Source organism: Pelobates fuscus, chromosome 4, assembly GCF_036172605.1.
Source record: "Pelobates fuscus isolate aPelFus1 chromosome 4, aPelFus1.pri, whole genome shotgun sequence".
Lineage (NCBI taxonomy): Eukaryota > Metazoa > Chordata > Amphibia > Anura > Pelobatidae > Pelobates > Pelobates fuscus.
Window position 1 is genome coordinate 175,087,692 of NC_086320.1, and position 27,793 is coordinate 175,115,484.

The following is a 27,793-nucleotide window of genomic DNA, read 5'->3' on the forward strand; positions in this document are numbered from 1 at the left end:
AACAACGGAGGTACTGCTCCAGTGTAATGCCTTAACGATGGTATCCTCTTACTTCCTGGTTCCACGGAGCCTAGCCACACCCCTGTATGACACGGTCTGCCTATTTAATCTGACTGCACCAGCTGATCAAGGCTGGATTATTGAACTACGTTCCGTACTCACGAACCGGCTACAACTTCGTTGTGAAAACCTCTGTTACCAGACCGGACTGAAAGACTCTGCAAGTTCCCTTCACCTCTCCTCATCCACAACTAAAAGCTTAACACTCTCCATCCAGGATAAACGCCTCTGAGGAGATCTCGGGAACCAGTGTTCTATGTGCCGGAAGCTAAGTAAAACCTCTGTGATAAGCATTGCATCTCAAGCTGTTATTTCCTGTCTCCAAAATCCTTCGATAATACAAAACCGTTACAGCTAACTTCAACTCATACTTTATCTCAGTTAGCTGCATCTGTCTTGCTTCGGTTAAAGTCTATGGAACAGCTATTGTGACTGCTTATCACCTAAACCGTTGATTCTACTAAGAGACTCTTTATTGATTCAGTGTCTGCAATTTACTATCGTTTACTCCTTAAAGCTACAGTGCCTGTAATTGTGGACTTCAGCTACAGTGCCTGTAATTGTGGACTTCAGTTTTCATTTACTACTTAAAGCTACAGTGCCTGTAATTGTGGACTTCAGTTATCATTTACTACTTAAAGCTACAGTGCCTGTAATTGTGGACTTCAGTTATCATTTACTACTGAAAGCTACAGTGCCTGTAATTGTGGACTTCAGTTATCATTTACTACTTAAAGCTACAGTGCCTGTAATTGTGGACTTCAGTTATCATTTACTACTTAAAGCTACAGTGCTTATAATTGTGGACTTCAGTTATCGTTTATTACTTAAAACAACAGTACCTGTAAATTGGAATTAAAGTCATTACCTTTTACTTTTTATAATAAATATTCAAACTATACGAAATCTGCAGTTGTGTTCCTTCATAACAAATGTTTAGACGTGACAGAATAATCCAGCCATTGTAATGGATCCAGCAGATTTCGATTCTACTATAGCTACGCTGAATCAAAGAGTTAATGCACTAGCCCAAAGTGTGCAAGACCTGCAAGTTACTAATGAAAGACTTCTCACTTATATCAGAGATTTACAAACTCATACTCCTCATACTACTCTGCACTCGGCTAGTGATCCTGCTGTGTGTAACCCTGAAAAGTTCTATGGAGATCGTTCCAGATACAGGGAGTTCCTCAACTCTTGCAAACTTTTAATTGCTTTGAAACCTAGATCCTATCCTACAGAAAGAACTAAAGTTTGTTCGGTTATTTCCTTTCTAAGAGGTGAACCTATGTCATGGGCTCATTCCTTTCTGGAAAACGATGACCCCATTTTAGATTCACTGGATGAATTTTTTGAAGCCATGTCTCTTCTCTATGAAGATCCTAACAAACAAGCTACAGCTGATTTAACAATCAGAACACTACAGCAAAGAAATAGACCCGTTGAAGATTACATTGCTGAATTCAAAAGATGGGCTATAGAAACGCAATGGAATGACATCACATTGCGCAACCAATTTCGAATTGGTTTATCGGAAGCTGTAAAAGATGAATTATCTAGAACAGAACTCCCTACTAATTTGAACGCTCTAATTCGCCTATCAATCAGCATTGACAGAAGATTAAGAGAAAGAAATGCCAAAAAAGCCCTTTCACATTCAAAAGACCGCAAACCTTTCACTCCCTCAAAAGCTCCAGATAAGACTTCCATACCAAGTGAACCTATGGAAATAGGGGCTCCAAAGCCTCCTGACAACCCATCTGAACCAATCGAACCTATGGAAATAGGGATAATAAGAAGTCCCCTCACTCCTGAAGAGAAAAATCGAAGACGTCAATTAAACCTATGCATGTATTGTGCCTCTCAAGTTCATTTAGTCTCTGATTGTCCTTCATTGAAACGGATAAAAGGCAGAAGGCAGTCTCATGCCTCTTCCATCCTAAGTGTACTTCCCTCTACAGCAAATACTCAAATGTCCCCTATCGTTCTTGTATTACAGTGGGACAATAAAATAATTATAACCAAGGCTGTTATCGATTCCGGTGCAAATGGAGTATTCATCGACTCAGCCTTTGTAACAAAGAATAAAATTCCTTGTGTTCGTAAAAGAACTTCTGTACCTGTTAAAGTGATTGACGGGTCCCTCATCTCATCGGGACCAATACTTCATGAATCCATCCCTCTAAAAGTAACCATCAATCATACTCATACGGAAAGTCTTATATTTGATGTCATCTCATCACCATTATTTCCTATTATATTAGGGATCAACTGGTTAAGGAACCACAACCCTCAAATCTCATGGTTTCCCTTCTCTCTTGCATTTGATTCTGATTATTGCAAGAAAACATGCTTGCAACGTATTCCAATTCTCCAGTCTACGAAAGAACCAGCTAAAACCTCATGTTGTTCTGACACCGAACTGGAGTCTCCTCCTCCTACAGTCATTGGAATCCTATCTTCTCTTATCGACGACGTTAAAGGTCTCAGTGAAGACGCTCTTGAACTTCCTAAATCAAGTAAATTATCCAAGAAAAACGGTCTCTACTATTTTAAAGACCGGATTTATGTACCTCCCTCTTTCAGAATTAAAGTACTTGAAATTATTCATGATTCTCCTCTGGCAGGTCATCCAGGTATGAAAAAGACCCTTGAATTGTCTAAAAGATACTATTGGTGGCCTCGTCAAGACCAAACTATTGAATCTTATGTCAATTCCTGTTCTGTATGCCAAAGATCCAAACATGTGTCCTTGCTAAAGCCTTATCATCCTGACCCTTTCCAAAGAAATGTCACTACTTCTCCTGATCCCATATTGGTCCAGGGTGAAGAAGAATACGAAATTCAAAGTATACTGGATTCAAGGATCCATCGTGGCTCCTTACAATACCTCATCAGATGGAAAGGATATGGTGTTGATGAAGATACATGGGAAAACTCCTCTGTTGTTCATGCTAATAAATTGATTTCCAAATTTCACAAGCATAACCCTTCTAAGCCAACTCAATAGCACCCAGAGGTTGCTCATTAGAGAGGGGGTACTGTAATGCCTTAACTATGGTATCCTCTTACTTCCTGGTTCCACGGAGCCTAGCCACACCCCTGTATGACACGGTCTGCCTATTTAATCTGACTGCACCAGCTGATCAAGGCTGGATTATTGAACTACGTTCCGTACTCACGAACCGGCTACAACTTCGTTGTGAAAACCTCTGTTACCAGACCGGACTGAAAGACTCTGCAAGTTCCCTTCACCTCTCCTCATCCACAACTAAAAGCTTAACACTCTCCATCCAGGATAAACGCCTCTGAGGAGATCTCGGGAACCAGTGTTCTATGTGCCGGAAGCTAAGTAAAACCTCTGTGATAAGCATTGCATCTCAAGCTGTTATTTCCTGTCTCCAAAATCCTTCGATAATACAAAACCGTTACAGCTAACTTCAACTCATACTTTATCTCAGTTAGCTGCATCTGTCTTGCTTCGGTTAAAGTCTATGGAACAGCTATTGTGACTGCTTATCACCTAAACCGTTGATTCTACTAAGAGACTCTTTATTGATTCAGTGTCTGCAATTTACTATCGTTTACTCCTTAAAGCTACAGTGCCTGTAATTGTGGACTTCAGCTACAGTGCCTGTAATTGTGGACTTCAGTTTTCATTTACTACTTAAAGCTACAGTGCCTGTAATTGTGGACTTCAGTTATCATTTACTACTTAAAGCTACAGTGCCTGTAATTGTGGACTTCAGTTATCATTTACTACTTAAAGCTACAGTGCCTGTAATTGTGGACTTCAGTTATCATTTACTACTTAAAGCTACAGTGCCTGTAATTGTGGACTTCAGTTATCGTTTATTACTTAAAACAACAGTACCTGTAAATTGGAATTAAAGTCATTACCGTTTACTTTTTATAATAAATATTCAAACTATACGAAATCTGCAGTTGTGTTCCTTCATAACAAATGTTTAGACGTGACATCCAGAGACTGGTTGGCACGTTCAGCAGCTCCATTAGACTGGGGATGGTAAGCGGAAGAAAACGAGAGAGAAATACCCATTTCTGTACAAAAGGCTTTCCAGAACCTGGAAATAAATTGGCTACCCCTATCGGACACAATAGATAAGGGAATGCAATGTAACCAAAATACTTCTCTAGCGAAGATAAGGGCCAGTTCCTTGGATGTGGGCAACTTGTGAAGAGACACAAAGTGAGCCATTTTGGAAAACCGGTCAACTATCATCAGGATGACTGTGTTACCATTCGAAGGGGGTAATTCAACAATAAAATCCATAGATAGGTTGGACCAAGGTCTCTCGGGAACGGGTAACGGATGCAACAGCCCACAAGGAACTCTACGAGAGGATTTCATACAGGCACAAGTAGTACAAGCACTTATATAGTCAGTGACATCCTTTCGTAAGGAATCCCACCAAAAATACAGAGAAACAGCTGACACTGTTTTGGAAATACCAGGATGTCCAGCAGTCTTAGTATCGTGATATAGTGACAGAATATCCCGTCTCTCGGGAACGTCAACGATTTATCATTAGGCCTCTCGTTAGGTGCCATGCTTTGTTTCGCTTGTATGGCCTGCAAGAGGGACGAGGAAATAGATAATACAGTAGTTGCTATTATCCTGTCTGGGGGAATGACAGGAGTAACATCAATCTCCTGTTTGTCAATAGTTTCAAACTGTCTGGACAGAGCGTCCGCTTTAGTGTTCCGATCACCTGGCCTATAGGTGATTATATAATTGAAATGGGACAAGAACAGTGACCACCTAGCCTGCCTGGAAGACAATCTTTTAGCTTCGCTAAGGTAGGACAGGTTCTTATGATCCGTAAATATGAGGATCGGATCCTTAGTGCCTTCTAACAAATGTCTCCATTCTTTGAATGCTAAAATGATAGCAAGGAGTTCGCGATTACCCACATCATAATTCTTCTCTGCTTTGGACATTTGTTTAGAAAATAAGCCACAAGGATGCAATGGCTTTTCAGGAGACTCTCTTTGAGATAAAACAGCACCTACCCCGATATCTGAAGCATCAACTTCAAGTATATAGGGCAATGAGGGGACAGGATGCTGTAAAATAGGTGCAGAGGCGAACGTAGTCTTAAGGAAGTCAAAAGCTTGAAGTGCCTCGGTAGACCAGACACGAGTATTGCCATCCTTTTTTGTCATACGAGTAATAGGTGCTACAATAGATGAAAAACCTTTGATAAAACGTCTATAATAATTAGAGAAACCCAGAAAACGCTGGATGGCTTTTAGACCTTGCGGCAGAGGCCATTCTATGACAGCAGCGTGCTTCCGGGGATCACTACGAAAACCCTTAGCGGAAATCAAATACCCCAAAAACTGGACTTCGGATTGGTCGAATAGACATTTTTCTAATTTACAATAAAGACCATTAGCAAGAAGGGTCTTCAGAACGGTCGTAACATGTCTGTGATGAGTGTGTAAGTCTGTAGAATATATTAAAATGTTGTCCAAGTACACAATAACAAATGAGTGAATAAAGTCTCTTAAGACATCATTAATAAATTCTTGGAATACTGCTGGGGCATTGCAAAGCCCAAATGGCATGACGGTATACTCATAATGACCTGACCTAGTGTTAAAGGCTGTCTTCCATTCGTGGTCCTTTTTTATACGTATCAAATTGTATGCTCCTCTAAGATCTAATTTGGTGAATACCGTAGCATGTTTGAGCATGTCAAACAATTCCGTTATTAATGGTATAGGGTAAGCATTTTTGATGGTGATTTTATTAAGACCTCTATAATCAATGCAAGGTCTTAAATCACCTTCTTTCTTCGATACAAAGAAGAACCCCGCTCCAGCCGGAGAAGAGGATCTCCTAATAAATCCCTTGTCTAATGATTCTTTAATATATTCCTCCATGCCACGGTTTTCTTGAACCGATAAGGGGTACACCCTGCCCTTTGGAGGTATAGTGCCAGGCAACAAGTCAATAGCACAATCGTAGGGTCTGTGAGGCGGTAATTTGTCAGCCTCTCTTTTATCAAAGACAGTCTTTAAAGATAAATACTGAGAGGGTATAGCCGTAGACAAAGGAGGAGTGGTAGGAACGTTAATAGAATTCACAGGCGGACTTCAATAGTACACGACTCATGGCAGGCCTCACTCCATAATTTTATCTGCCCTGTCTCCCAGTCAAAAATGGGATTGTGGGCACGTAACCATGGATACCCTAACACTAACTGTGAAGAGGGAGAGGTGATGACCTGGAACCGAATGGTTTCATAGTGTAAAACCCCTGTGTACATGTGTAACGGTGCAGTCTCATGAGTAACAACTGGAGATATCAATGGTCTACCATCTATGGCCTCAACGGCCAAGGGTATCTCCTTCTCCCTGATGGGAATGTTGTTTTTCTTTACAAAACCAGAGTCTATAAAATTCTCGGCTGCCCCAGAGTCAACCAAGGCGTATATATTTTCAACTATACAACTCTCTCCCATATGTAAAGAAACAGGGAGAAGTAGTCGGTTAGGAGGCAATGTAGGAGACTTAGAAATCACACCCAAGGCCAGTCCCCTATAAGGTCTTAGGTGCAAGAGTTTTTCGGGAGCAAAGGACATTCCTTTACCATATGGTCTCTCCTACCACAATACAGGCAGAATCCCTCCCTTCTCCTATGTAATTTTTCATTATCAGAGAGTTTGGCAACCCCTAATTGCATAGGTTCCTCTTCAGATACTTTAACACTCTCTGGTGTATTAACTCTGGGGTGAATAGGTGTAACAAAACGTCTATTTCTGTTCTTGGTATAGAGCCTGTCACGAATCCTATTATCTATATCAATGAGGTGTTATGGGCAAATGCAAATATTACAAGTTTTAGAATGGAATGTTGTATTTCTTAAACTGTGTACTTTGTCTTTAAGAGATATTGCAAATTGACAAGGTGTTAGAAATGGAACATATTGTTTTTCATAGATGTTTCTTTAAGCAATAATCTCAGTGCATAATATGTTTGCGCCATTTTGTCCCAGACGAATTACAATAACAATAATGCATAAACAAGATTCAAGGCTATGCTACGACTCTTTCAGTACACAATATACTGTGGTAACCCCAAGTTAATGGAACTTCCCCAAATCCGGGAATCTCCCGCGACTGTGCACTTACGTCTTAGTATAAACAACAGATAAGCTATTCAGACTTTAAGATGCCATCTTGAACTAAGTCAGGAAAATTTCCATGACGTATGCACCCTTTAGTTATGGCCTCGTATCTTTGCCAAATTAAGGGAGGTCCTAAATTGATTTAAAGAAGACAAGTTACTTTTTCATATATGAACTATGGTGATTCTAAAATGACGACACTTAAGGTATAAATAAGTGTACTTTTAAATGTTAACACACAGAGGAGAGACTTGGAGACAGACGCTGCTCCATCTTAAAATGACTGAGAGGCTGACATGATGACATGTTCAGAAGGGTATGTTAACCTATTAATGATATTTGCAAGCATTTAATTTCATCTTATAAACTCTGCTATAATGGATTTTATATGTCTATATTTATATTTTTATATAATAAATATCTAAAAGACAAAATCTATGGCTTCCAAGACAATCCTTATTTTATATTGTATTCTCAATTATTTACATATGTTAAATAGAGGATCTCTTACTAACTATATAACATTATGGCTAAGATATCTGTATGGTTAGCCCTGCTAAGTTCTATGCTTTAAGACATTATAGAGGTAAATAAGGGAACCGCAAGCGGTTACAGTTGGCGACCACGAAGGGACTTGTACTTGGAAGCGTTAAATAAAAAATAATAAATACCTAGGTAACCTCTTATACGTAAGAGAAGACACAATACTTTGTCATGGCACAAGTCTTGAAATATCAAGAATCTATTGAGCTATTTGCAGCCCAGACTCAGAGAGAGATCTTCATCATTAGAGATGATTTTAATGTGAACTTGTACAATGCACTTTAAGTTCTGGTGACAGGTACATTGTAATTAGCATACAATGCTGAAATTGTGGATCTTAATATCATAAGAGAGCAAATATACATATTTGGTAAACTCCCTGATATGCCTAATACACCAGCACAGCATTGCCCATTAGTTCCAGGACAGTGGATTGCAGGCAGAGGGGTATGTTCTCTTTGTAGCTGCGTAGTATGCATGCGCAGGAAAAAGATTAATGCAAAATGTTGTCAAAAGAAAAGTGATAAGACAGAGAGCGATGAAATTTGAAGTCTAATTCCAAGAATGCAAAGAAAATTGCATTATGGCTTAATGAAAATATTCATGCCACATAAGCGACAGACAGACAGGATTTTTTAATTATTGCATTACTGCATTCTGGATTCTAATGTCCACTATATAAGAAAAGTTTTATAAAACAGCGATAATTTCCATATTGTCAGTTACGCTAGCTGTTCATTAAAAATCAGAAATTATAACAGCATAACTGTTTTTGGAGTCTGGAGTTTCCAGCCAAGGTTGCGGAGATAGGAGACATGTAAACATTCCAAGGAATTGAGAAGTTGTCGTTTTATATTCCAAATTATGAACAACATTATTACATACAGCCATAAAGAGAAAGACATGGCTTTTAAATATATTCAGTGCAGTACAATGCAGTACACTGCAGCATATATTTTATATAATATATGATAACTAGCTCATATTTTTTCCTTAACAGAGTTGAAATTATACTACCCTCCTAGAAAAAAAGGGCAACAGGTGGTTATACACCCTTTGCTTCTCTAAATGCTCTGCAAAAATAAATATTTATAAAATGATTAAAAATAATATATATGTAAAATAAATCAGGGCAAAATAAAATTGTAACTATACAGGATCTCTGATAACTTTTAAACTGAACTTATTAAAGGCTTATTTAAATAAAATGTTAAATACATTTACAGCTTTAAATGTGACCAAAAGATACTAAATGATGTGTTAAGCAGCCAGCCCAATTCACTAGAATAGCATAAGTATTCTACTATTTAACGTGCACAATTCCTGCACATAATGACTTTGCTTACTCAGGTACAGTCTTTAGTCTATTGCAATGGCAGGATTAAAATCCACCAATTTTAAAAGGGAAAGCTTACTTAAATAAGTGGTACTATCCCACTGTACCTGTATTGCTAGCAGTAAGGAAATTAGAACAATGATATTGTACTACTGACTGTAATCAGATCAGACACATGTAATCTCAGTGAATTTCATAAACTAGGTTTTCATAAAATAAAAAATAAATACACCAATGTTGTTTATAAATAAATGTACATAGACCAGGCAATAAGAGCATTCAGCAGCCTGCTCTCTCAGAGCCAGAAACGGATTTATAAAAAAATAAAAATAAAGAATAGGTTTTTAAAAAGTCCACAGTCAACCACACATGATGGGTGAAATAATTGCTTCTTTAAAAGCTATATGCTGCTGCAATTATGTATATAAATACTGATTAGGGCACAGCGTAGAAATAAAAATACAGTTTCAAATCTCATATATGAGGATTCAGTTCCACCACATATTGGTGTATCTTGCAATAATTCCAGTGGTAGATAGTGCTAATACTGAAGGAGGCTAATTTTAATAATAATGAGTTGTAGGAGCATTGTAAATATAATAATGCAAAATTAATGTGATATTGCAAAGCCTGCAATTTTCTAAACATACATTAACAATTAAGAAAAAAAGAAAAATAATAATGCATAAAGAATAATGCAGTGTCAATTAAAGTGATAATGCTCTGATATAGTAAATCCCATTGCATATCACATATCTGCTATATGAAAAGTATAATTAAAGTGACTTTACTGTCCAAAGCCCCCTCACATCTATTTTATAGAATCTATACTTTTCTGTGGTCACCTCCAAAGGGGCCTCTGAAACTGGGGGGCTGAGGAGGGGTGCTCATCCTAAGAGGAATCAGATTTCACACTTAAAATAAAATAAAATAAAAAATATAATAATAGAAGAGGTATTGTGGGAACATCCAGAACATGCATTTTGTATATAAACTTAATTTGCAGATATTTATGCCTTAAAGACATATAAAGGATATTTCATTAAATATGCAGGTATCTTTAAAAATTAAGCAATGTTAAAAATAAATAAATAATAATAAATATATATATATTTTTACCACAATATAAACAGTTTTGTTAAACAGATTTAAGTACAAGTACTTATGTCAAGAAATATACAGAATACATTTACAACAGGCAAGTTTAGCATAAATGCAAAGTTGTTGTTTTGGGGGGATTTATTATTGCCCAAGAAATCTCTGAACATATTCAGAATTTTTGACAGCAGCAAGTAAGACAGCAGATTGCAATGGACACCATTACAATATTGCTTTACCGATTGAGGTCAGAGCTTTAAAGAATAAATAAATAAATATTCTATGGCCCGCTAGACCACTGGCTTTTAATGAACAGTTTGCACAACACTTATAACATAGTTTGTTATACTGCACATTATAGCTGTGACATAATATACAGGGTAAAAATACTATTTCACTGTTTAATAGACTTACCCAGTATTTAAGGACGACATGTTTCTTGCAAAGTCATCGGGACTTTGAGGGAGTTTCTAACTATGTTTAATTAATTAATTAATTTACTAAAGAAAAGAAAAAGGTTTTGTTTTTTTCCCCTGCAAGTGAATATTCAGCGCAAGGTCATTTTGTGTTCACAGACTATTCGGATTTTAAAAAAGCTGTTCTTTATCTCACACTACGAACGGCCTTGTAATTCCTATCCACACTAAAAGTTGGCTTTTAAATGTTATTGTTTTAACTTTAATATTTCATAGTTAATACAGAGGATAAAGTAATTTAAAGAAAGTATATTAGAAGTATATTAATTGATAGGATTTCATTTATCTATTTTGGTCCACTGTAAACTGATCTCGAGTCTCAGTCTGGTGTTCAAACAGTTTTTCTTACGATACGTCGTGTGTTTATATCCACATCTGCATATTGCTTTGTGGTAACAAATTGAAAGCCTGGCATTGTAATACGTGTATGGACATGCTTATAACAAAGCATGGGCCCTCTCCTCATATAGTTGGCCGTTAACAGGCACTTTGATGCAATGTGTCTGTGGTCACTGGATCACAAAAGCATACCCTATCTCTCAGTCATGATGCAGAGTTTATGCTTGCAAGGATATCCAGACCTTATCCACCTGGTATCCGTATAAATACTCCTATCGTTTAGAGGGGTTAATTACATAATAACCATTGAAGGTAATATGTTGGTTGTTCTTCCTATAGAGGAAAGATAGACTTGCCCAAAAGCTTTTTCATGGCTAGGACAAGCTCTTATAGAGAGAGGTAATGTACTTCTGACTCCTGAAAAGGAATATTGGTGGCCCAATATGGGAAATACTGTAATTCATGTGTTTAGTAATCATAAGCATTTGCTTATTGCCACATTACTGATGTACTGTTTATTGAAATATTAATATCTAACGTACTTTTTGAATTACTATACATTGGAAGTTTGCCAACATCTCATGGTTATAAATATGTTTTTGTATGTGTTGATGCATGTACCAGGTTTACTTGGATATATCCTGTGCGAAGTGCCACCTCTGATACCACGTTTTCTAGTCTCACTTCCTTAGTATGCATTTGATAATCCCAGGGCCATCCATTTGGATGGTGGTCCTGCAGTTACTGCAAAGGATACCTAAAACTGGGCAACCACATTTGGGTTACTTTGGGATTTCAGTGCCCCAACCACCCCCAAAGTAGTGGGGTTGTGGTCTGGGAAAATGCTGAGGTTAAATGATTATTAACCAAGTTACCAGTTGCTTGCCCCACACAGTGGTATCTATTTATTCCTATGGTACAGATGAGCATTCACAACATACCTGATGATACAAATGGTGAGACACCATATGAAATGTTACACATTTTCCACTGACAATCATATTTCTGCACCAGGGAGAGCTTAGAACCATTGGTTCTATAAGAGAAATTTAGGGAATTTTTTTTTCCAGCCCACCTCACCATGCACCACCACCTATTTCCTACTGTTGGCCAGCTTGTCCTGGAGAGGGTGACTGCGAGAACTTTTACTACAGAGAACAATCAGAGCCAACAGAGAACAGTGAGTTTTTATATTTTACAACCTGCTAAATACTTCCAAGATGTTCACAGAATCACTGACTGACACAGTGAATGCTGTTAAAGATGACAAGATAAAACAAATAGAGGACGACAGAAAAGTCACCAGAATCATAGCCACGTAACAGACTGAATCGTGATCTGACATCTGAACCTGCAAATGTGAAGGAGAAGGATGAACAGACAGATTCCAGTGAACATGGAATGTATGAAAAATGAATCATCAACATCATTATAAGAAAGACTGGAGAAAACAGAGACTGAACCTGAATTATCTTATACAGTAAGAAAGAAATGCAAAGATGGAAGCAAAAGGATGCTAGAAAATTGGTTATGGTGTCTCCTTCTTACAATCTGCAGCATTATCATAACATCAACCCTAGCTGTCATTTAAAAATGCATTGGGATTATGTTAACAAGCAGGAAGCACCTGAACTGACTTGGACTGCACATTATACAAGTTCTTTGATCGTGAGGACTGCCTCCAAGAACTATCTCAAAAGGAGAGACACCGCTCACAGTGCAATGATTGCTAATGTGACCTACACTGGTATTTCACAAGGAACCTATTGAGATTATTCCAAAAAACGATTATACATGAGAAAGATGTGATTGGACTATTACAAATCCTAATAATGGACTCAACGATGATGGCAAAGCATGCTGAAAACAGAAAAAGACGGGACGGATGCTTGTGAAAGACTTTGGATGCACCTATGAGGGTGATGTAAGAAAAGACTATGCAATATAGTTTATCATTGAATGACTACCGCAAACAGCCTTCTTATGCTGAAAAGAAGTGCTATGTTAATTCTGGACATTGCTATTATCCAGACAGAAGATGACCGGAAAAAGAAATAAAGGCTGATAATTGTCAACACCCAGCTGTTTCTCAAGATGGAACATGGTACTGAGAAAACCTGATTGACTATCAAAGCGCCTCACAGTACAAGACACAGATTGTTGCCTACAACTCAGAAAACGTGGTTAATAGGAAGGAGCAGAAGAAGAGGAATATAGATTTCCTACTGGAGTGAAAACCATGCTGGAACAATATTCTGTAACAATGAACTTTACAATGACATTTGGTGGCATATGAATTTGAATTCGTAAGAAACATATCAATTAACGAAAGAAACCTTGATGCAATTAATAAATAATAACAACACAGGCCTACTAAGAGCAGATGCCCTGCCAAGAGAATGGAATATAAAAGACCAGCAAAATCTGTCAGAAACCTTACATCATGGGACACTTGTACTAAAGCACGATTTGCAGTTTTCTTAAACTCTACATATTATCTACATACCTGCAAAGCAAGGAACTCCTGTAAACATAAACACAGAGACATTGATACAACAAGGAATCTGTCATGGTTCTGTTGCAGATGTGATCTACCGATGTACTCCTTGCTCTTTTGGTATAACTATACCAATCAAAACGTTAAATGGCTCCATAGAATCAAACGACAAAGGATTTTTGCTATATTCTGGACTTGCAGGAATGTGGTGCACGGACAGAAAAAATATAATTACTAAAGCAATCATGCTATTTGTTTCCCTGTATCAGAAATGTGTCAGTGACAACGTGTAATATAATACAGATACTATAATTAATGGTATAAAATAAACACATAATGTGTTAATTACAAAGGTGGATAGACTTTGTGAATATCTGAAACGCAATTGAAAATTAGTGCTAAAATGCCAAATGCAGCTGCAGTCTGGCCTACAAACAAATATATTAGACATACATGTAAGAGCATAACAGCTGATTACCCAGATGAATAATTGAATCATGATAGTTAAAGATCATATGATTACAATAACAACTGCAATAACGTTTAAACTTTAGAAGAAAATGTGAACTGTTCTTATTAAATCAGAAACTACACGATATCCGTATAAGTTGGCAAAGTGGTATAATTAATATAAGTGAAGTACTTCAACAGTTAAAACTTAACTGAAAGACAGGCAGAAACTTTACTTCAACTATCATAAAGTTTATTTACAATGATAAACATATTCAGTCTGCCATAGCTAAGGCCAGCCAATGGAAATCAAAGAGTATTATGGATTAACCCGTCCAGGTGATATACATGATGATTTTGGAAATTGATCATTTAGGTCACCTATTGCAAACTGGTGAAAAGATGTCAAAGATATAAATTCAACATCCATACCACTCTATGTATATATATTAAAATACACGTAATCAAATATTTTATCGTTTTTTCAAATACCAGGGAAATGTTATTTGGTTTTGATGGTTAAAGGTACATAAAGCCACCTATACAAAGGTAGAGTTAAAATATAAATACCTTCAATATTGCATCTAAGTGCTTTCTTAACTCACTTTTAGAAATAATAAAAAAATCCAAATCATCTTAAGTTACACCCAACAGCCGCTGGTAAATATATTTAAAAAATTAAGATTCTCATTGTTAAGCATCCAATCTTACGAACGTGACTTTCCACAATGGCTGTCAGATCTTGGTAAAAAAAATAAAATAAAAATAAAATTCAATATTTGGGTGTTTCTGGTATTTTAAGCCACTAATAACTGTAGTTATTATATTAAAAAAACCATAACTTAGGGAATAAGTTGTCTTCTCCCTAACAGGACAAAGAAAGATAAATAATGTCATATTTCCAATTATCAACTATTCTAAATATATTGAGACATTTTGAATAAAAGAGTATTTTTTATCATTTAAAGATAATGTAATTTTACCATTGTGAACAAAGGCGGTAAATACTGTTTCATATTATCCTTATATCTCTAAATCATATACAATGGTTTTATCTCTAAAACAAAACACTAGAAAGATTAACTATGTTACTATTTCATCTATCATTATTATACAAAGTATAACAAATGTAAAGATTTTTCCACAGATTTTACCTGTTAACATTTTTAGCACAACAGCACCTGATGTCATTGAGATGTCTATCACTGAGATGTTACAAAGATTCCAATACAGCAAAAAGAGGCGTTCTTGAGAATCCACTTCGATTGCTGTATCAACATAACATTTACTATAATGGGAACCATGTCACTTAAGACAATGTCTTGGATGTCTTGGAAACGCTGTCAATTAATTTATTCCGTAAAAGAATATCGGAGAGTATCTAATCTATACACATCATAATCGGTGTAAAGGTATTTCACGAAAAAACAAAACAAAAAAAGCAAAGACAGAGACAAATACCGACACCATCACCACGGTGATAACAGATGATGCCGATTCAATATCTGCAACCAATTCTAGCCAAATATTTGGAAAGCTGGACTCTACAACCTATACTTTACAACAAATACCCGGGTATTCTACAAACACAACTTCCAGCAATGTATCTAAGGAATGTAAACTTCTACAGGCCTTTAAAGACTTTGGATTACAAATACAATTACTACTTTTAACTTTGGATTACAATTCGTATCTGGATCCATCCAAGAATATCTTACTCTGGAACTTTGTGTTCTTTTCAATTATTTCCTAGACAAAAGCTTTGCTCATTTTAATCAACCACCTTTACAGGCAAAGATCACACTACGGATGTTTTACTGTTACAACAATGATCAAGGATGTTGGGAGAACAAAAAAAAAAACCTAGACTGTTGGAGAACTTTGGTTCACTAATTTAAGGAAGAAATGCTCTACAATGCCCACAGTTTAATGGAGAGGGTGTTATGGGCAAATGCAAATATTACAAGTTTTAGAATGGAATGTTGTATTTCTTAAACTGTGTACTTTGTCTTTAAGAGATATTGCAAATTGACAAGGTGTTAGAAATGGAACATATTGTTTTTCATAGATGTTTCTTTAAGCAATAATCTCAGTGCATAATATGTTTGCGCCATTTTGTCCCAGACGAATTACAATAACAATAATGCATAAACAAGATTCAAGGCTATGCTACGACTCTTTCAGTACACAATATACTGTGGTAACCCCAAGTTAATGGAACTTCCCCAAATCCGGGAATCTCCCGCGACTGTGCACTTACGTCTTAGTATAAACAACAGATAAGCTATTCAGACTTTAAGATGCCATCTTGAACTAAGTCAGGAAAATTTCCATGACGTATGCACCCTTTAGTTATGGCCTCGTATCTTTGCCAAATTAAGGGAGGTCCTAAATTGATTTAAAGAAGACAAGTTACTTTTTCATATATGAACTATGGTGATTCTAAAATGACGACACTTAAGGTATAAATAAGTGTACTTTTAAATGTTAACACACAGAGGAGAGACTTGGAGACAGACGCTGCTCCATCTTAAAATGACTGAGAGGCTGACATGATGACATGTTCAGAAGGGTATGTTAACCTATTAATGATATTTGCAAGCATTTAATTTCATCTTATAAACTCTGCTATAATGGATTTTATATGTCTATATTTATATTTTTATATAATAAATATCTAAAAGACAAAATCTATGGCTTCCAAGACAATCCTTATTTTATATTGTATTCTCAATTATTTACATATGTTAAATAGAGGATCTCTTACTAACTATATAACATTATGGCTAAGATATCTGTATGGTTAGCCCTGCTAAGTTCTATGCTTTAAGACATTATAGAGGTAAATAAGGGAACCGCAAGCGGTTACAGAGGTAGTCAATAAGGTCCTCTAAAGCAACAGGAAGCTCCTTAGCTGCTACCTCATCCAATATAGAGTCTGATAAGCCTTCCATGAAGGCAGTAGTTAACCCATTGTTGGTCCAATCTACCTGTGAGGCAAGAGTACGAAACTGTATAGCGTAATCAGCCACAGACCTAGAACCCTGTTTAACTCTCATTAATGCTCTTGCGGCATTTTTAGACCTTTTCATAGTGTCAAAAGTTCTGCGAAAAGCTGTAAGAAAACTGTGAAAGTCATGCACCATAGGTCCATTAGCTTCCCAAATAGGATTTGCCCATTCAAGTGCTTTGTCGGTAAGTTGGTGCATAAAGAACCCAACCATAGACCTCTCTGTGGGAAATGAACGTGGATACATCTCAAAGTGAAACTCTATTTGGTTAATGAACCCTCTGCATGTCTTAGAATCCCCTCCATACCTAGGAGGAGGTGTTAAATGGGCCGTAGCATTAGGCACAGTCGATACTTCAGGAAGAAGGGGTGTAGGAGGGTTAGGTGTGGTTGATGGAATGGTTCTAGCTAAGAGCGTCTGAAGAGCCTGGGCTATCTGATCCATTCGGTGATCCTGCTCTACAAATCTAGCCTCATGAGACGCCATCTGTTGAGCTAAATCTGCGGGGTCCATGGCCCTATCGTAATGTAACGAGAATATACCCCTACACACAGGATCCAGCTAAACAGAAGGCAGAACAGAGGAGAGATACGTCTACCGGACCTTAGAATGGCCGGACTCGACGTATATAGAAGAAGTACAGAGTCAGGAACAATCCGAGGTCAAGGGCACAAAGAGACAGCGTAAACGAGGACAAGCCGGGGTCTGGTACACAGGAAACAGCAAGCCGGCAAACAGAAAAGACAAGGATAAAGCGAAAACGAAGTCAGAATACAAAGCCAAGGTCAAGTACGGAGGAACACAACTGAACACAACAAGCGCTAAAGGGAACTGTAGCAGAAACCACGATATGGCAAGGAACTAAGGGAAAAGGGTAAGTATAAATAGGTTCAAAACTAATGTGATTGGCTCCTGTCACTTCTACACCCCCAAAAGGTAAGTGTATGGGGTGTGTGGGATGACAGGGGCCAATGGGAGCCTTTTGGCAATTTAGGCTCCCACTGTCTCTTTAAGAGCGCGCCCGAGACTCGCGGCGCGCTCTTAGATTCAGGCGGGACATGTGACCGCATCTCGCGGTCACTGCCCGCCCTCCTGTCTGAAGCGTCGGATGAGCCGCGCGCGGCTCATGCAGCCGCAGGACCGCACGCGGCTTGAAGAGAGGACCGCGGCCGGCCCCTGGGAAAGGTGAGTAACGCTACACCAGTCTTGACGTTTCAGCTTGTGTGTCTTGTTCAGTGGTGGTCGTCTTTCAGCCTTTCTTACCTTGGCCATGTCTCTGAGTATTGCACACCTTGTGCTTTTGGGCACTCCAGTGATGTTGCAGCTCTGAAATATGGCCAAACTGGTGGCAAGTGGCATCTTGGCAGCTGCACGCTTGACTTTTCTCAGTTCATGGGCAGTTATTTTGCGCCTTGGTTTTTCCACACGCTTCTTGCGACCCTGTTGACTATTTTGAATGAAACGCTTGATTGTTCGATGATCACGCTTCAGAAGCTTTGCAATTTTAAGAGTGCTGCATCCCTCTGCAAGATATCTCACTATTTTTGACTTTTCTGAGCCTGTCAAGTCCTTCTTTTGACCCATTTTGCCAAAGGAAAGGAAGTTGCCTAATAATTATGCACACCTGATATAGGGTGTTGATGTCATTAGACCACACCCCTTCTCATTACAGAGATGCACATCACCTAATATGCTTAATTGGTAGTAGGCTTTCGAGCCTATACAGCTTGGAGTAAGACAACATGCATAAAGAGGATGATGTGGTCAAAATACTCATTTGCCTAATAATTCTGCACTCCCTGTATCTATCTATCTATCTATCTATCTATCGTCTGTTATTGCTTACAATGAATATTTTTTTTCCAAGAATGTATCCAGATACTTTTATGGTGTCCCCTCAAAATAACTCAACACACAGCCATTAATGTATAAACTGTTGGCAATAACACTTACTACTTTACATTGTAGCACAGTGTCATTTCTTCAGTGTTGTCACATGGAAAGATATAATAAAATATTTACAAAGATGTGAGGGATGAGCTTTTGTGAGATACTGTGTATTTATATATATAAATATATTGATCATTGAACTACAATATATATCCTATGATGTTGCAATATTCTGGGCACACTGCCCAGAGTTCTAGAATCTTCCAGAGTAAGTGCAGGGGTCTTATTATACATAGCTCGGACACTCTGGGTGTCTGGCCAACGTTCCTGGGTGTCGCTAATATAAAATAGTTATGCAAGTTGTATTGATAAAATTATTAAATCTGGGACTTTTTGAAGTTTTGCCACAAGCCTCACCTACGAGTGGACACAATACGTAGGAACCTTCCTAGCTAAATTGGGGCTTCGCAGCCAGAAGTGCAAGCCTGGATGTTGACATTCTGCATTAATCGGTGATGTAGCTCCCAGCTACTTATCCTCACTAGGCCCCTACGCCTACTCGTCTAGGCCCCTACACTCTGCTGGAGACCTACGTCTAACCTCTGCTTATACTCCTACCTCTGATGCTCACCTTAAGGACTTCTCTAGGGCTGCACCCTTCTTATGGAATGCCCTTCCCCTCTCCGTTAGACTCTCACCCAATATCCACTCCTTCAAAAAATCTTTGAAAACTTACTTATTTAGGAAAGCATATCAATTAAACTGTGAACAGGTTTTCCACTCGCACCCTGATTCCTCTCCTGAAACTGTCATCAAAACAAAACCCTAAGCCCTCAATGAATACTATCCTAGCAACTTACTTTTCTACCCTACCCTTACCTTTTGTGTCACTATACCCCACTACCTCTAGCATGTTTGCTCATTGAGCAGGGCCCTGAATACCTGAGTTCCTGTGTGTCCAACTTGTCTGATTACAAATAAGTGTCTGTTAGTCCACCCATTGTACATCGCTATGGAATTTGTTGGCGCTTTATAAATAATAGCATATGCTGCCAGGGAGTCCCTTCCCAACACACACTGCTGGATAAGGAAGTCAAAGGAGGCCATGAGATGTGGTAGTACGATCTCTCCAAACTGTAGTATTTTAATGAATATCCGTTTGGTCCTGCAGCCTTCCCATTTTAGAGGTCTTAATAGGTCTTAGAAGTTATATCACTTTTTCAATATTAATATCACTTCCAGCAAAGATGCTGTTTCTACATTCAGACTGTTGTGCACATAGGTCAAGACATAGTTCTTTCTTTTTTTTATTCTTTATTTTTGCAGTGCATATATGAACATGCAAGTACATTATGCCACAACAGCGATTGACTGGTAATGGATTACACAGATAATATAACATTGTAGGCAAGATAAAGCAGGCACTATTTTATAATATAATGGTAACATCATGGTAAGCTAGCATATCTTTTGCGTAAAGGTTAACGTTAAGGATCAGGTTAAGTATACTCATTTAATCTATAGGTCCTATTGCAAGCATGTGGACCACGAGGACACTCCACGTACACGTGGAGCTGTGCCACAACAGCGATTGACTAGTAATGGATTACACAGATAATATAACATTGTAGGCAAGATAAAACAGGCACTATTTCGTAATATAATAGTAACATCACGGTAAGCTAGTATATCTATTGCGTAAGGGTTAACGTTAAGGATCAGGTTAAGTATACTCATTTAATCTATAGGTCCTATAGCAAGCATGTGGACCACGAGGACACTCCATGTACACATGGGGGTGAACTAATTCAGTTAAGAAGGGTGTTCGGTTTACCGAACCGATATCAGCCCGCTAGCTAGGCAACAGAGGATTTACAAAGTCTCTTGTGGACTCTTGTTTGGGTATCAGGCTATATAGTGACTTTTACACTAGGGGTATAACGATTGCTAATAGCTGGCACATCATTGGGGCATGTAGGGAGATTTAAGCGATGAAGTCCAATGAGACTCACTAGTTGCCGACATAGTCGTCTAGAAAGCAATGTCCTGGTGTGGGTAGCCATTAGAGGTTGCTAAACATGCTGAGGCACAGACTGGATTTCCCACCAACCCTCCGAAGCCAGTCCCATGCGCTTTGATCTAGGAGAGTAAACAAGGCTGCTCAGTGGGAGCTCAGTTAATGGTAACTGCATGGACAGTCCTGGTTGTGCCCCAAGGTGTTCTCGGCTGTGGGCGGCAGGAAGTGGGGCTTCGGGCCGGCGGGCCATCTGTCAGCCGATGCCCCTGCTGGGGAGGCTGGCATCTCGCGCTGGTCGAGTCAGCAGGAGTTTGGTGGGTTGTAGATATAGGGGTTGAGCACCCCAGCCCCAGGCCGGTATGAAGGCCAGCACCTGCGGGCCACAGACACGGTATCTCGTAGTTGAGGCCGGGTCTCCCCTCTGTTGGGCGCCTTGGAGAGCTCGGGTGTTTCGCCATCGCCTGCGACGGTTGGGCTTCCGGCAGTGTGGCTGGTGCCGTGGAGGTGTTCTCCGGGGGGCCTTCGGCCCAGGAAGGAGTGCGGTGTGGCCAGGCTTTCCTTGCCCCTGCGACATCACCGCGGCTGTGGGGTAAGTAGTTGTGGATGGTTGCCGAGCTTTCGGGTGGCCCCTGACATGAGAGTGGTTAGGTATCACTCTCTTCCCGTATACTGGGGCCCCTTGCTGGTCGGCAGAGGGTGGAGCTTCTGGTTTGGGAGGCTTCCGAGGTTTGTCCCGTTGGCTTTGGGCTTTGGTGTGTACCTGCCCGGTTGGGAGTCCCTCTTGGTCATTCTCGGGTGAGTTCCCTTGTGTGGACCGGGGATAATCTCTCAGTCTCCTCTCCAGCCTAAGCCAGAAGGCCTCAAAGATGGCGCTGATCCTGTCGTCTGTGGTTTGCTGCGTCGTTGCCGAGGGCCTGTGTGCGTGGTCCGCCATGTCTGGATTAGTTAGCTTACATTGGAGTTGTTGCCTTAAAGCAGGTGAACGGCCTCCTGGGACCGGGATAACCCCCGCCGGTCCATAGGGGGGAGGACGTGGGCCCGTATACAGCCTTCCAGCCTTGTGTGGCAGTTGGAGAGCGGCCGTCTCTCCCGCGCCTGCCTGTTTCGTAGGATGATCGGAGTAATCTCTCAGGTAGCTCTGCATGCTTGGTGTCATTAGAAGCCCCTTAGCGTCACCGCTATCACGGTAGCCTTATATTTCGAGTTTAGGTAGGTTTGGGGCTGTTATATCGCAATCTTTTGCCTCTAGTAGCAGGAGCTGATCCGATTAGCGTCCGCTCTGCTTGGCGGTCAGGCCCCGCCCCCCAAGACATAGTTCTTGATCTTCTCACATTTTGCAGTGATTGCAGCCACTGATGATTACGAGTTTATGTTAAATAGATCGGTGAAGTCCCACTGCGAGGAAAGGATGTGGGATTTCTCGCCCTTTGTTTTATTTAATGTATATGGAACCCTTGTTGTCATTTCCTCAACATTCTAGTGAGAAGTCTACCGCACTTGTTTGAATGTTCGTGGAGTAAATTTTGGAGGGATAGGAAATGTCTTTGCATCAGTATGGTGGAAAGTTCCCGATAATGTGTTCTGGATGGCGTTTGTTTGTGCTTAGTCTCAAGCTATGCAATGTTTTGAAGTATAGCTCACATTTTTTTTGACTGAGTCTTCGTATGCTGCTAACATAAGGGGATGAGACGTCTTTGTACTACACATTTGTGTGTTTCCACTGGGTCACTAGCGAGACTTCTTGGTGGTCATTATTGACAAGATGTTGTGTGAATGTGTGAGAAGTTACTTCTTGGGTAATTTCTGGTACAGAAACATGGAATCATTCAATTAAGTCAAGTGACTTAAAAAGGGGGCATGGCTTGCACATGGAAGCCATGGAGTATTCTGACCATGACGCAGCACCTATGTCCACATCTGGAAGCACGAGAGGAATTCCTTATTCAAAAAAAGATAATCGATTCTGGGGTAAGAGCCATAGACTGTGGAGTACTAATACCTGCCCTCCAGATGCAATGCCCTCTAGCTGTTCATCAGATGCAAGCAATTCAACATTTTGCTAATTTGGCGTTGATGATTAAGCGATATGGTGGTGGCACTATCACAACTACTTCCTGAAAATAGTCTAGTAAGGCAATTGAGGCTTTCAAAAAGGTGCTGACCTGAGTTGGGAGCATACACAGAAATGAAGATATAGAGTCCAGAGTTTGTATCACCTTTAACAAAAAGATACCGACCATCTAGGTCAGCTTTCTGGTCAAGAAGGTAAAGGGAATCACTTGGGTAAACATGTTTTCACCAACAGGAGAATCATGACTAACTTTTTGCAAATCAACCTACACTGGCGCCCCCTGATGCTCAATATATATGAACAGCCTACCCGTCGCTAGAATATAAATAAATATGACCTTTAACATCTACAACTACATCCTGAATAGGAAGTCCCACGTGAGAGCCATCCAATGAGGCCACCCTCTTTACCCAGTCAAAAATAAAAAAAAATACTAAATATACATGTGAGGAATACAGTGAGTTCAGTCATATGATGTGGAGGAAGTACTGGAGATATGTATTCCGAAGAAGCAAAATATGCTGTATGTAGTTGCTGGTATAGCATCTGTCCAGCTATTCCACAACTGTGAAGTGCACTCAAACCACTAGTATAGTAATGTATGCTTGTACTGAGACTGGTGGAACAGGTAGGATCAACAGTTAATGTGCAACTGGGATTTGAAGCATGTGCCATGAAAGTATATAGTCACAATTGCAGTAGGGAATTGCCTTGGGAAGTACAGCTAGTTTTAAACTAGAGAACATCATGTAAATCCACCGTAAACTAGCTGCTTATCTTTTCCAGATACATAATCCAAACTTAGAATATATATTCAATAAACAAAAATAGAAACATAAAATAGAAACATTTAAGGAATACAGGTGATCTGGGCATAAGGTGGAGCAAACCACTTACTGGCATGCAGGCTAAATTACAAAAATATTAAGACGTAAGTACTAGTTTTACTGCTGTCAGTCCCCATGTCCCATGATTATGGAATGCATATGAACTTCTATGGTGGCAATTTATATATGCATTGAGATCATGAGATAAGGTGAGAGCAGCAGCTAAGCTGTGAGTCCAGGCAGACGCTCCAATGTTACATAAACATATTTACATAAGGGAGTGCTCCTGGACGTTTACAACTATTGTCAGACTCGGTGGCCCCATGTGAGACCTACCTATGTGGCAGCCCAGACACTATTGTTCCCAAATTATTGAGTTACTGTGACACAATTGATATTATAGCTACTGTCAAGCTAGACAAAATTTGTGAGAGACTATAGGACCACCTGAACTTTGATACTTGTGTTTATCATGACCATTGAACAAAATTAGTACAGTCGCCAGCATGCCACAAATATTTGGAGCAAGTGCCTTCTAGGAAAGTGATTGGTCCTCTGACTTCAGGTCAGTTATTCCTCTTATCAGGACCCAACTGGCAACCAAACCCAAGGTCTCCCAACCAGACCTTGGGAAGTGGATAAAACTATTGATTGCTCCTCAGACCCAGTACAAACTTCCCCTTCCCCAAAAGGTGAACTAAAGTGCACCCCTGGCAGCATGCCCGTCAGGTTACCTGCTATGCTATAATGAAGTAAATATAAATCAAGTGGTTATGAGGTTTAATCACACTCCTGAAATGTGAACTCCTTCAAGTGCCATTGCCATGTAGCTCCATTTACATATGGATACAATTTTGTTCCGATGTCAGCGGTAAGTCCATGGACCTAAGAAACGGGGGCACATCTTCTGGTGTTCTGGTGGAATTTAACTGAATGGCTTAGGGATCTGGCAGATTAGGAGCTGACTATCTTGGTATGGTAGGCTGGTATAGGCTAGCATAGTTACTGCAAGCTTCCAGTATTCTTTTTTCCTCCACCTTACAGATATAAGAAGGCATATTTTCCTGACTATGGCGGGAAATAGTGGAAGGAAATATATGTATGTAGGAGCTTAACTTGGAGTCTATGTATACTACATTGATACATTGACTGTATGACAATGCAGAAGTGAATGCAACAGAATCTGTTATTACAAGAAATACTATAGGAACACAAATCTGTATTCCAAACACTATAGTGTCTCAGTCTCAAGTTCTATATTGGTTCCCCCGTGTGTCATAACCATGAATAAAGTAAAGTTGTACTTACTTTTTTTCCCCCAACACCAAGACTCCTTTGAAGCTGCTGACCTCTCTACCTCCAGCAATGTCTCAGCGGAGACATGGCCCTTCTTTGCGATGGTCCAATACAATGCTCCTCATAGAAGAACATTGGGGACTAGATGTACATGCACATCTAATGAGCATCTAAACTTCCCCATAGGAAAGCATTGTATTCAATGCATTCCTATGGGCTTTTGCTTTACGTGATTGAGTTTTAATCTGCCAGTGTCACAGAAGCGGCAGGACTACAACTGCACTGTTTTACCTTACAGGATTAAAAAGACAGGCATACTGCACCCAGACCACCTCAATGTGATGAAGTGATCTGGGTGGCTTTACTGTCCCTGTAACTGAAAAGTCCTTTGTTAGCTAGTCTAAGCACTATTTTCACTTGGTTTTGCACTTGCAGGGTTATTTGCTAAAGGGAAAATACAGATGGAAAACTGGAAGCATAGCTGACCTTTTTTCCAGTTCATATTTTGACAATAAATTTGAAATTCATGTTGAATTCTAACTTTACAAAATAAGTGATGTGTCTTATACTTGAATATGTGATTGCTAGGAATGTGTCTCTTGTAGGATAGTTTCCCTTTCTCTTTTATGATTATCCATCTCATTGTGGACAGAGAATTTCTATTTTGATGTAAGGGGAAGGTTTCACATGCTGCAACATGCACAAACGGATGATTCTTCAGACTGATTTGAAAACAGCACCACTTTGTGGAAGATGGCAGGCATTGCAAAGACTGGCAGAGGCATTCAATAAAGTGAGAACTGAATTATAAAAAATCTCTAAGTCACCTATGTTTTCAGTTCATCTGAAAATACCGTAAAAATTCCCACACTAATGAATAATCCTGTGTGTGATAATCTAGGAACCTTATCACTACTATATTTATGAATCTGATAAGTTAATCAAATTTAGGACATATTAGGGTGCCCGTAGCATATTTTTTTTCCTTTGAATTTTATTATAGTCAGTAGTAATGGGATGCCATCTACTATCAAACAGGGGGCAGACTAAGGGTAGTTTTTTTCAGTAGTGCTGATTCATTTTGAATCAGTTACAATAATTTACAATCAACAGAATGTTCTACATGACCCTTTTACTGGCTTACATATGGCCTTCCTCCTCTAAATGTGTTTCTTCGTCTCACTATTTGAGTTTTTCCTGGGATGGTGTTGAAAGCAGCAGTAGTCTTCCTCAATTCACCAGAGCAGAATGATTACCTATGCAGGTGTTTTGACCTTTGTTTCATATCTCAACATGCTCTAATTTACAGAATCTGAATGAAAATATTGACCCTCTTATCAATACATCAATGTTCATATAATTTACCGTACATTTTATGAACATTTCAAAATGAGTATTAAATTAACCTATGATGCTTCATATTAAAATGTAATTTGTTTTTAGATGTCTCTACACCAGCATGTTTTCAAAAGGACATAGTGGATTTGATATCTTGCCCCACTTCAATGTTCCTTTTCATCCTGAATTACATGACGAGATAATGGACATTGCCTAACTCTTATTTGTGTGCATTTAACTTTAAATTTTAAGCACTGATATTTTTCCTCCCTTTGTTCGATGTATGTGATCTGTAGAATTGGATGAAGGTCACACCTGGAATTAACTAGTAATTAAGATGCAAAGAAATGTCTGGCTTCATCTGATCAATATAGTATGAGTGTGTGTAGCGAATTAAAAACTGAATGTTTAAATTGAAGCAACAAATCTTCATCTATAGTCACAGACAGCAACAAATCTTCATCTAGTCACAGACAGACTATTTTGCAAATCAGTTTTCAATTCACCAGAATTCAGTGTTTGGCGTGGAAAACCTATAAGAACGTGAGCTATTCTTATATATTACACAATTATCTCCCTGTTTGTGAATTAATAATCAAATAACTAACACATCAATGCTTGGAATGTGCTAATAAAAATAGAAATGTAAACCATATTACCTCTTCGTTGTCTGAGTCTGTCTCAGAGTCTGCAGATTTGTCTTCCCAAATGCAGCACGCAGTTTGCACGTTTTGAAAATGGGAGCATGATTCTTCCCCCTCGACCTCACTATTGTAGCAGGTGTTGATTTGTTGCAGTGTCATGAATTTTAAAGACATACAAAGGTGTGTATTTATGCTTCCATTGTCACTGAGGCCTTGACTCATTTGATCATCACTGATTAGACTGCATTTATAACCTTCCATTTCTCCATTCATCTTCCTGTGGAAATAAATAAATAAATAATTAAAACTATTAAAAACAGAAAAAGTGGAATTTAATAGATACTTTATCATACAATGTAAATAATTTATGTTTGTATTACGTTATATTTACGGTACTTCATATATAGACTCTGCTATTTTTTTTTGTAATTCTTTCTTTTATTAAGGCCAATGGGAGCGGCACCAACCTCTACTAGACCTTTAAGGTTTTCATTTTCTCACATGAACAGAAAAAAATGCAGTATGAACAAATTTAAACGATAAACTTATTATGCAGCCCACAGTCACTTGAAGGAGTGTCAGCTTGCTTTTTAGTCAAGTCTCCAGTTGTGTCGTCAGTTGTGATTGTGGGAAGACCGGGACAACGGTAGTTGTATCCAAGCTATGAGTGCCGTATTGGCTCTTGCTGCCCTGTCTGGTTCTGGTAGTCCCAGTGCCCGAAACAGGGCTGGTGCTTCCTCAATA

At 39.0% G+C, this 27,793-nt stretch overlaps 1 protein-coding gene across 1 annotated transcript in view; it reads right to left on the reverse strand.

Annotated features, from left to right (window-relative positions):
• MYLK4 (myosin light chain kinase family member 4) overlaps positions 1 to 27,793 on the reverse strand; it is a 143,919-nt gene that overhangs the window by 87,047 nt on the left and 29,079 nt on the right. The window contains exon 2 of the mRNA XM_063451794.1: positions 27,065 to 27,326. Within this exon, the coding sequence (XP_063307864.1) occupies positions 27,065 to 27,326 (262 nt within the window). The remainder of the gene's footprint in view (positions 1 to 27,064; positions 27,327 to 27,793) is intronic.